Consider the following 12,208-nt stretch of genomic DNA (forward strand, 5'->3'; position numbering starts at 1 on the left):
GCCACGACTCCGCGGATATTGTTAAAAACATCACTAGTATTGGGACCGTGTTTACTGTCCTTGTTATTTCCGTCGTTCATTCCCGATACAAGGTGGGAGGTCAAACACACACAGGTCATTCTATAAACAATATTGTGAATTTATTTAAGGTATAGAAACGGAAGGTAAACATTTCAACTAACAACGCTACGAGGTAAAGGGAGAGGAAGAGAGAGAAAGGGAGAGGACAAGAGATAAAGGAAGAGAAAGGGAGGGTAAAAGAAAGGGGGGGATGAAGAGAGAAGGGGAAAGGAAAACAAACAGGAAGAGGAAAAGAAATGGAGAAGAAAAGATAGGAAAGAAGAATAGGGTAAATGGCGGAGAGGAAAGAGGTGGAGGAAGGGAGGGGACAGAAGGGGAGGAAAGGAGGTGGTACAGGTGGGAGAGGGGAGGTGGTGCAGGTGGAAGAGGAGGTGGTGCATGGGGGTGGGGGGGGAAGACATCCATCTCCCTAGTCAGAGCTTCGATTCAGGGATAAACAAGTTACAGGGAGGTGGGGAGACAGGTAATGAGGGAGAGGAGGTGGGGAGACAGGTAATGAGGGAGAGTGGTGAGGGAGAGGAGGTAATGAGGGAGAGGTGGTGAGGGAGAGAAGGTAATGAGGGAGAGATGGTGAGGGAGACAGGTAATGAGGAAGAGGAGGTGAGGGAGAGGAGGTAATGAGGGAGACAGGTAATGTGAAAGATAAAAGGTGAGAACAAAAAACAGCAGGTGAGGATAAGCCGCAGTTTTAAACCTACCTAAATAAACAAACTTCCCCCCTCCACACAAACACTCCACCACACAGACAAAACCCACTTCCAAACACACAACCCTCCCCCTCCCACACACAGAAAGAAACCCCTTCCTCTCAAACATACAAAAACAAACAATAACCCATTCCTGTTCCACACATACAAAACAAACAACCCCTCCTCCACCCCCCACCCACCCCCACACACACTGAGAAGAGTCATAAACATCAACACGGTATCTGGACAAACACCGATATTTATCATGAGCCATCCACAACACAGCCGACTATAAACACCAATTTACGTCTCACATTCCCTTCCTAAGAGTCGTAACTCCCTTCATATAAACACGAAATGAAGAAGGCAGTCAACTCTTTGAATCTCACTCCTGTACGAAACCTGAGTTAAGAGTAAATGAACCATCCTAACTTCGGGTAAGGCAGTGAACCCCAGAATCCGGATCTCAGTCACTTCTCACAGGGGTTCTATTTCATTTAAACCCACAATGAGGAATGCAATGAACCCCTCGGTAAAAGTGAACCATTTTGCTTCATAACAAGTCGAAATATAGAAGCCTTTGACCTCTGTGATCCAAATTGTGCTTGTTTATATGAACCCCAAATCGAATAAGTGAGGCGAGAGAGAGAGAGAGAGAGAGAGAGACCAAATTGATTTTGTATGCTTCGTATGTATCGCCAACATATAAACCAACAATAATAATGACTTGTACCTCTCTCTCTCTCTCTCTCTCTCTCTCTCTCTCTCTCTCTCTCTCTCACACACACACACACACACAGACGCTGAGCCAGGCGACTAGCTTCAGCTGAGAGAACAAATAAGACTGATAGCCCATAAGCTTGACCTCATTCTTGTATGGTCAGCCACCGAGGGATACACTATGTACGACCCTAGTCAGCTATATCCTGAATTAGCTGTGTCCTCAGTAAGCTATATTTCCAGCCAGCTAAATATACACTTCTACACCCATACAATCCTCTAGTTCATCACAAACCCAGTCAGCTACACCACCAGCCAGTCAGCTACACCTCCAGCCAGTCAGCTACACCTCCAGCCAGTCAGCTACACCACCAGCCAGTCAGCTACACCACCAGCCAGTCAGCTACACCCACCACCAGTCAGCTACACCTCCAGCCAGTCAGCTACACCTCCAGCCAGTCAGCTACACCTCCAGCCAGCCAGTCAGCTACACCCTAAGCCAAGTTTATCGGCAGCCAGCTATACACATCCGGTCCATTAACTAGGGAGTGAGCCAGTTATCGTTGGCAATAAAGACTCTTCCTCGCTGCCTCCTGAGCCTCACGGTCTCCTACGTTAAATGATCTCCCTAAGTTAGAGAGATCCAGAACCCTAACCTAACCTATCCTAATTGAGGGTCGTTAATATGAGATCTAGAACCTTAACCTAGCCTAACTGAGGGTCGTTAATATAGGCGATCCAGAACCTTAACCTAACCTTAACCTCACCAACCTAACCTAACCTCACCAACCTAACCTAACCTAACCTAACCTAACCTAACCTAACCTAACCTAACCTAGCCTGACTGGATTTTGGAAACAGAAGCTCTTGGACAAAATGATCTGGAAAGGGGTCAGAAAAGGTCATGACAGTTTTAGTACGTGTGTTAATACTATATGGTCTCTCCAAAGCACCTGTTAAACCTGAGACGGAACACAGACGATTTTACGGAACATTGAACCATCTTACGGAACCTAAAACATCAACAGGACATCAACCAACGCACGGAACACCAACAAACGTACGGAACACTAACCAAAGTACGGAACACCAACCAGCGCAAGGAACACCATCGTTCGGAACACCAATCATTGTACAAAATAAAATCCAATTTTACGTTCCGTGGTAGATTCGATTCTCTATATTGTGGTCTGGAGCCGAGCTAACAAGACAAGGAGGGAAGGAGGGAGGGAGAGGAGGGAGGGAGGGAGGAGGAGGAGGGAGGAGGGAGGGAGGAGGAAGACAGGAGGGAGGAGGAGGAGAGACGGGAAGGAAGGAAAAAGGAAGAGGAGGGAAAGAAATATAGAGGATGAAGGAAAGAAGGAGGAAGGAAGGAAGAAATGAAAGGACACACACACACACACACACACACACACACACACACACACACACACACACACACACACACACACACACACACACACACACACACACACACACACACACACACATACACACCTGGTGAATTGCCTTTAAAAGAAAATAATTCCTGTTATAATTAAGTTTGCTAATATGATCGCCTCCGGAAGTACATCGATGCATTACGGTACAATGAGCGAGTTAATGAAGGTACTTAGCATAGTGGCGATGTACTATTTATTAATTAATGATGATTATAAGCACGGGTGAATATATCTGGGAAAAATACATCAAGTGCCTTTCAAGTTAAAATATCCATAATTTAACATTTTATTTACCATTCATAATTTAACATATTTGAATTACTCACTGATGCTTGTTAATTCAGAAAAAAAGTGAATGTGATTTATGTTCATTTAAGAATTGTTGATGTTATGTGGCTACCTGAGTATGTGGCTACCTGAGTATGTGGCTACCTGAGTATGTGTCATCTGGATCAAGGTAAAACGTCATCACTGTTTACAAGAGATTCAGACACTTTACTAATGGTCTTACTCAATGGTCTAATTATACTATGTATTTAGAGGATTAGGTCATCACACTCAAGGGTTTAAAAGTGTGTACATCACCTTCACTTAAGTCCTCACTAATACCATATTATTAAACAAAATCCAAGATGACTGCGGGGATGGCCATATTTGACAGACCAAAAAACAAAAGTCACACGAAAAAATTATTCATAAGTCTCTCTCTCTCTCTCTCTCTCTCTCTCTCTCTCTCTCTCTCCAGCTGTGTGGTGGCTTCTTATAAAATATAAGGATCATAACTCAACCAAAAATCAACGAAGCGTAAATATCTTTGGCCCATACACCTCAACCCCCTCCACACACACACACACACACCATCTGTGACGAACTCTGCCAAAGTCGGTCGAGTAAAAAAAATGGTCGACTGATTTATTGTACCGTCTTATGGCCCACGTAGGGTTGGACGAACATACTGGCGCGGCACTTCACTCTTGGTAGGTAGACACCACACCACACCACGCCACGCCACACCACACCACACCACGCCACACCACACCACACCACACCACCCATCCACATACATCATCAAGAACGGACGTACGGACTTATCTTGGTATGTACATCACGGACTTATTCATAAAATTAATCTTACATTCCTTTGCCTTTTTCATTACAGACAGACAAGGTAGAGAGATAGGAAGACAGTCCGACGCACACCGATCGCTCTACCTCCCAGCCGAAAGAGAACGAATAAAAATTGGATATAATTCAGAAAAAAAGGGAAGAAAAATAATTGTCGAAAACTGGAATCAATAGAGTGCTAACAAGCTGACGTTTACGGCTGGATTGACAGAAGGTGACGCGTTATAATTGGCCAGGTGGACCTTCATGCTGCCAGGTGAGCTGAAAAAAAATAAGGATAAAACTCACAATACACTTAGCCACATTTTCCAGGTATTTTTACAAGGACATCTTACCACTTGGCTGCTGTATATGCTTTTAACAATTCCCAAATTCAATATAACTTGCCACCAAATCGTAAAACTCAATAAAACTTTTCATCTTCAGCCATCTGTTTGTTTCTCTGACTTGGGCCGCCCTTTTCAGGCCCACGTACAAGAGTGTGAGTTGTGTTGGCTGTTCCTCGTGTCATTTTACGCCCCCCCCCCTAAAAGTATTAAGAAAGAAGTGGTAAAAAATGCGTTAAAGGGCGTAGGTTAGGTAGCTTGCGTATAAATATTCTCTCTGTGACTCAGGTAATCATTAGCGTATACAGGTATGTCACTGGAATACAAGACACAGCCAAACTACATAGACTGGATATATAAAGATGTGTTTACATGGGACTCTAGATATATATATATGAACCGAAATAAGAACTCATACAGCGACAAACACAAACAACAACAAGAACAGCGACAAAAACAAACAACACCACCGACAAATATAAACAATAGTGACAAACAAAAACAACAAGAACAACAGCGACAAACAAAAACAACAACAGCGACAAAAACAAACAACAACAACAACATCGACAAATACAAACAACAACAACAACAACGATAAACACAAACAACAACAGAGACAAACAACAACAGCGACACATACAAACAATAACAACAACCACAAATCACACACTATCAACAAACACTGTACTCTTCACATCACTGGGTTCAAAGGTCAAGGTCAAGGTCACCGAGGCTTGTTATCTCCCTAGAGTACAGTAGTCGGGGTTTGTTCGTGTACTGAATGTGTGGAAGTGAATACCTGCCAGCCGTATGTCTTCTGAGCTGTCTACGGGAATGACTATTGGATTAGGATATGTACGTATCTTCAGGTAACTACATAATTTATGGCTGTATAAATTTATGCACGTAGATGTATATATATTATTGCATACAGTAAGTGGATTCAACGTGGGTGTATATTTATGTATTTTTGAGAGAGAGAGAGAGAGAGAGAGAGAGAGAGAGAGAGAGAGAGAGAGAGAGAGAGAGACTACCAATACAACACTCTCTCCTCCTGCTGCCTCTGATGCACTGATAAAACTTTCTGGACAAAACAGCACAAGTTGGCAATAAGCCGAATTGGTACATTTGACCGAGTTTATACATCAAGAGAGTTTCAGGGTCGACTACCAGCTCATGAGACACACAAGATGAGATAATATAAGGAGCAATGAGACATATATATACTTATTTGTGATGGGTCAAATATTGGGTTCTGGCTGACACACACACACACACACACACACACACACACACACACACACACACACACACACACATACAAACGTTGATGAATCCTTGGTTGCCTCACACACTTCACAAGTCGTAAATTAACAACAATGTACAGACTCCTGCAAATTACCTCCGGCCCAGGCAACATATCGCCTCTCACCCCTCCCTCCCTCCCTCTTACTCCCTCCCTCTCTCTCCCCATTCACGCCCCTCTCCAATCCTCTCCCTCCCTCTCCCTTGATGCTCCTGACGTCCCCTCCTTCCTCTGTCCTCCCTTGCCCCTCCTTTCTCTTCCCCTTCCCCTCACTTGTTCCTCCTCTCAGAGTGAGTTAACTAGCTTTGTTTACCATGACGTCAGCGGGGTGTTAGTATCCCGAGATCAAGTTTTCCTCCCCCAAAAATCTCAAAGTTAATCATTTCTTGGAGGGCATGGGAGCGAATCTGGTAGAGTCTCGGCGCATTTTTGACGTCATTTCATTCCTTAAAACACTACTCCCCCCCCCAACCCTTAACATAACCCATAACATAGCCCATATAATCTCCAATTAGTACCATGAACGAGCCAATTAGAGATTGTCCTTAAATAGCCAATTAGAGTATAGGAGAACTATCGTACTATCCTCTGACAATGTATTTCCTAATCTTATCGCGATTGTGTGACATAAAACGCACTCTCACATCAGCAACTCGAAGGGAAATTTATCGTACGACCCTTTGAGAGAGAGAGAGAGAGAGAGAGAGAGATAAACACGACGTACATGCAGACGCTTTGGAATGACATAGTCGAATTGGCCCACATAAACACTGCATTAAATTTCTTTCACTTTTCTTTCTTATTTTATTTTCCTTCTCCACTTCATTTATTTCTTTCTCTCACTTGATTAAATTTATTTATTTATTATTATTTTCATTCGTAACTATTTCCCTTATTTATCACTTTTTCCTTTTCTTTTTTGGTGTTTACTTCCCTCCTTGCATTATTCCTCTCTCACTGTTCCCTCTTTTCCTTGACTTTCCTCTTCCTCTTGTAATCTCTCCGGGTATCCTTTTCTGTTTTTTCTAATCCTTCTAATCCTCTTTTCCATTACACACACACTCTCTCTCTCTGTCTCTCTCTCTCTCTGTCTCTCTCTCTCTCTCTCTCTCTGCTTTCCCTTTACGTCCATCATCATTACTCTCTCTCTCTCTACTCCATCCCTCCTTTCTCTACCTACTTCTCATTTCATTCATTCATTCATTCATCCTTATCTTCCCTTTTCTCTCTCTTCCCTCTTTCGTCTTAAAAGCGAACCTGGAGAAAGATAAGAACGAAGGGACGTCTCGCTAACGGCCTTAAAAATGAGGGAGACAGCGAATAAGAAGCAGATAGTAGAGATAAAGATGGTGGAAGGAGGAGATTTTGACAAGGAAGCAGAGTGGGATGATAATAAGCAGAGGAAATGGACTGAAAGGTAAGTAGGAAGATAACAGATAAGTTGGTGTAATGAGATGTTCTGGAAGAGGAGGAAAGGGAAGAGGAGGAAGGGGATGAGGAAAGGGAAGAGGGGGGGTGCGAAGAGTAGAAACGGAAGAGAAGGAGGAAGAAAGGGAAGAGGAGGGAAGGGGGTGAGGAAAGGGAAGAGGGGGAAGAGGGGGTGCGAAGAGGAGGAAGAGGAGGAAGAGAAGAAAGGGGAGGAGTGTAAGGAAAGAGAGAAGAGAAGGGGACTGGGATGTTGAGAGAAATGTTAAAAACAAAAATAATAGAAAACTGAAAACCAAGGATGAAGGTAGGAGGAAGGAGGGCGGCCACAGGAGAGAGAGCATTAAGAAGGGCAGGGGGCTCCTCACATCGTCAGAGCCGTCGAGGTCAGCCAGGGTCAGCCGAGATCAGTCCAGGGGTTAGACTGCGACAGACTAAGGGGACATCTGGGTCAGGGCAAGTAAGTCGGGGTCAGCCTAACCTGCTGGAGGGCTTAGTGCTGTCGGTGACTGCATCAGCCCGACCTAAGTGCGGCTACACACGCAAGCTCGTCCAGCACAGGTAGGAAAAGCAGAAAGAAAGAATGGCAGTCAGAAGGGCAGGTCGGCAGGCACGCAGGAGGGGCGGGATAGAGACAGGGAGAAAGACAGACAGATAGAGACAGGGAGAAAGACAGACAGTCAATCAGTTAGGAAGGGAGGCAGACGTGAACGAAGGAAAACCGTAACACATACCCACCCAGGCAGTCAAACAAAACACACACACACACACACAAGCAAAGAGATAAAATAAATGAAAGGAAAAGTGAAGACAGACAAAGAGACAACTGTAAATAGACATACTCATATGCCTACAGTCACAGACAAAAAAAAAAAAGGTAAAGCAATCAGGCACAAAGAGAGTTGACAGGTAGACAAATACACCTATAGCCAGGCAGATAGGCACGTATAAATCCACCCACCCCCACCCACCCCCACACACCCACACAGACACATACTCATCCAAACATATACACAATACATACATACAACCATCCGTTATCGACACACAGACGTACTTCTATCAGACAATCCAATCAAAATATCACGACCACCAACAGTGAATCTTCCTTACTGTTGAAATACACGTGCGAGTGTCTGTCTCCCTCACACACACACACACAGGCAAAATGTCACGAACAGCAGCGGCAGCAGTAGCCACTCACCTCTACCACCCACAACCCTCCCTCACTAGCTCCTCTTTAAGCCGAGTCTGGCGTGTTCTCCCCTCACGTGTGGCGGGCCGGCGGGGAGGTAAGGAGGATGAGGAAGGGATGGGAGGATGAGGGAAAGGATGGGAGGATGAGAAAGGGATGGGGGAGTAGAAGGAGGGGGAAAGAATGGGAGAATGGGAAATGCATGAGGGAGTAGGAGGAAGGGTGAAGAAGAGAGAGAGAATTGGGAAGTAGGGGAGGCGAGAATTAGGAAGGAAGAAAGGATATGGTGGTGGAGGTGAGGGGAAGGAAGGAAGGAAGGAAGGAAGGAAGGAAGGTGAGAGAGCCCCCCTCCTTTTCACCCCCTAAGATCCATGAAGCACCCCTCACCCCCAACAGTCAAAGGGGGTTAGGTAGGCTGAGTAACTCGTATACACTATGTAACTTGTTACTTTAATTCCTACTTTCCCTCGGGGTAGTCGGTACAAAGACAGCCCCAGACAGACATACAATCAGAGAGATAGACATACACAAGCAAGCAAGGACAAGGAAACATAGAGGGCAAGCAGAGACAGACAAGCAAAATAAGCAGAGAGAGAGAGAGAGAGAGAGAGAGAGAGAGAGAGAGAGAGAGAGAGAGAGCTTCGTGAATCTCGCCCCTTCACACAGTCCTTTTTCCACCCGTGGTCAATGTCAAAGAGGGGGCTGTGCCAGGGCTCCCCGCCTTTGTTCCTAATCTTTTTTTTTACCAACTTTTTTTGTTAACATTTGTTTTAACAACTATTTCAACCGTAGCAGCTTTGCTTTACAAACACAAAAACATATATATGCAAATAAATCACTGCAGGTGTTCGTGATTCATGTTTATATATATTCTAAACAAACAAAGTGTTGGCTTACATTATTGTAATCACTGAATGAACCAATTAAATTAAAAACAAATTGCTTAATTCAAATACAAATAAAAAATAAAAATGAGACATCAAACATCAGCCCAATGTCGTAATTTCCTCATTCAAAATGAGAAAAAAGAAGCTTTAGGTAAACTCTATAAAAAAAATCAATATATAATGTTTTAACACAATACAAAACAAGCTTTTGTAGTCAGCTTTTTTGTATATCTATTTTTGATGATGATGATGAGCGCAATGATTCAGTTACTGTCGAACGTGTCTGCCAGTCTCACACCTTTGAGGCCGTTATCATACCTGCCACTTTATACCCGGAAGAGACAGTTCACGAGGGTCATCATACTGTATATATTTTTACAAACACTGACCTCAAGTATAACCCTATAAGGATCTATTATACCATTATATCTCTTTATTTCCTAACGAAGAGCTTCACTGTGTCCATACTGATGTACTTCCTCAGGATAGCACCGTCGTCCACCAGTCACATACTGGGAGAGTAAAGTGAGCTTCTTACATGATCACACAGGCCGTGAACCTCTCCCTGGGAACACGCTGCTTTAACTCTCCAAGTCCGCCTCAGAGAAGCTCCGCCACACACACACACACACACACACACACACACACACAACGAGACATACCCACGACTGTATTGTGTTCATCCCGATGGTATCGTTTCTACCCCGACGACGGTGCTGTCTTCACCCCGACGGTATCGCGTGAGTAGGCTGGTGGCGGCTATTTGAATACAGTATTTGAGCAGATAATGTCGGCAACTAAAATCGTGAAAGCATCCAACTACCAAGTCCATTATTATTATTATTATTATTATTATTATTATTATTATTATTATTATTATTATTATTATTATTATTGTTATTATTATTATTATTATGCAAATCTTAGGTCAGGTCAAATCAAGCTAGATTAGCATTAGGGTGATTATCCTTCAGGTGAAATAGGATTGAACGGTTGATTGTTCGGGTAATTAAAATTTCACAGGATACATTATAACTCTAAACATTTTATACCACTGTCATAAGGCCCTGACAATACCCCCATCACCTGCAAATTGTCACGTTGCATTACCTGACATCATAACCAACTGACTATCTAAAAATATATAACCTAACGAGGTATTAACAATTAGCAGCATTAACCTCCGTCATATTCCTCACATTATTATACTCATAACTCGACATATAAGACTATAACAATACGTGTGATCATATTGGCCATCATCATGCTGTAATAAACAACCTAACCTAACCTAATCTAACCGTAACCATCTCTCATGCTTTAATTACAGGTCGTGTGCAATCTTCAACCATGGCTCAACATTTAATTAAAATCTGCAACATGACTTAAGAGGCGCCTGCTATACTTATCCCAACGTCTTTAGACATACATACAAGGGCAGGGTTTGGCTGGATGGGTGAAACAGCCTTAGTACGTGACCTGTCCCCTCCTCCCCTTATGTGCCAACACACACACACACACACACACACACACACACACACGGGACAATATAGCGTTAACACTGGAAAGGATAAAAATGCTATTCACAACATACTGTCACAGCAAAAAACTAATAACAGTACTGAAACAAACTGAGCAGAAGTCATCAAACTCCACCAAATTTAGGACAGATTCCGTTTATCTACGGATGATATTTGTCTGTTGGAATAGTGTTTGGGGGTTAATAACAACAACAACAACAACAACAACAACAACAACAACAACAACAACAACAACAATAATAATAATAATAATAATAATAATAATAATAATAATAATAATAATAATAATAATAATAATAAAAATAAAAACAAAACAAAAACAACAACAACAACAATAATAATGATAATAAGAAAAACAAAAACAACAACAACAATAATAATAACAATAATAATAACATAGGAAAGAAACTTTACAAGGCGTACATATAAAAACAAAACTTTACAACAGGAACAAATTCAACTGACAATAACAGACACAACAAAAATGGCACCAACATGGCGAGGTCAGTGGCCTATATAGATGGATTCAAATGACGTCAGAAAATAAACCACTGACGTCAGAAATAAACCACCAACGTCAAAAAATAAACCACTGACGTGAAATAAATCATTGACATCATAAATTAATCCAACGCCGGCAGATAATAAACCATTAACGTCAGAAAATAAGCTACTAACGTCCAAAATAAACTACTAAATCAAAATAAATCACTAACGTCAAGAATAAACCACTAACGTCAAATATAAACCGCTAACGTCAAATATAAACCACTAACGTAAAAAAACACTAACGTCAAAAATTAAACCGCTAACGTCAAAAATAAACCACCGACGTCAGAATATAAACCACTAACGTCAAAACTAAAACACTGACATCAACATTAAACCACTAACGTCAACAATAAACCAATAACGTACAACAATAAACCACCGACGTCAGAAAATAAACCAATAACGTCAAAAATAAACCACTCACGTCAAAAATTAAACCGACGTCAAAAATAAACCAAGTTCCCATCCTCGGCTCAAAGGTGTATCGTTCATTACAGTTAGTGAAGAACGCCGGAGTCTTGATAAACTTGTGGTTATCAAACTTTTATCAAAACTTCTTCAATGATTTTTGGAATTTTTCTTAACAAACCAATTAGCCAAAGTGGACAAGTTTACGATCTTTGATTTCACGTATCAATAATTTCCATGAACTTGTTTTACCTGAATGTTTACTTCTCAATACTGATCTGTCTACGTTCCCTATTTTAATCGGAGGAGGTGTAATTGTAGACAGTTTGTTGATATAATCCAATTCGTGGAGATTGAAATAGTGAATTGAGAACAGGTGATGGAAGAAAGTATATAATGGGAGAAACGTGAAGGAACATGAACTATAAATGGTAAATAGATATATAGAAATGAAAAAGAAGAAAGACAAAAAGAAAAATAGGCCAAAAGTGAAAAAAAAACCCTATTT

General features: G+C 42.1%; 1 protein-coding gene across 1 annotated transcript in view; it reads right to left on the reverse strand.

Moving 5' to 3' along the window:
• Window positions 1-4,460: 4,460 nt before the first annotated feature.
• The window catches only part of LOC121855391, a 37,806-nt gene continuing 30,058 nt past the window's right edge, over window positions 4,461-12,208 (reverse strand). Inside the window, exon 3 of the mRNA XM_042350284.1 lies at window positions 4,461-4,583. Within this exon, the coding sequence (XP_042206218.1) occupies window positions 4,461-4,583 (123 nt within the window). The remainder of the gene's footprint in view (window positions 4,584-12,208) is intronic.

The sequence above is a fragment of the Homarus americanus genome, unplaced genomic scaffold (genome assembly GCF_018991925.1).
Source record: "Homarus americanus isolate GMGI-L3 unplaced genomic scaffold, GMGI_Hamer_2.0 scaffold41444, whole genome shotgun sequence".
Classification (NCBI taxonomy): domain Eukaryota; kingdom Metazoa; phylum Arthropoda; class Malacostraca; order Decapoda; family Nephropidae; genus Homarus; species Homarus americanus.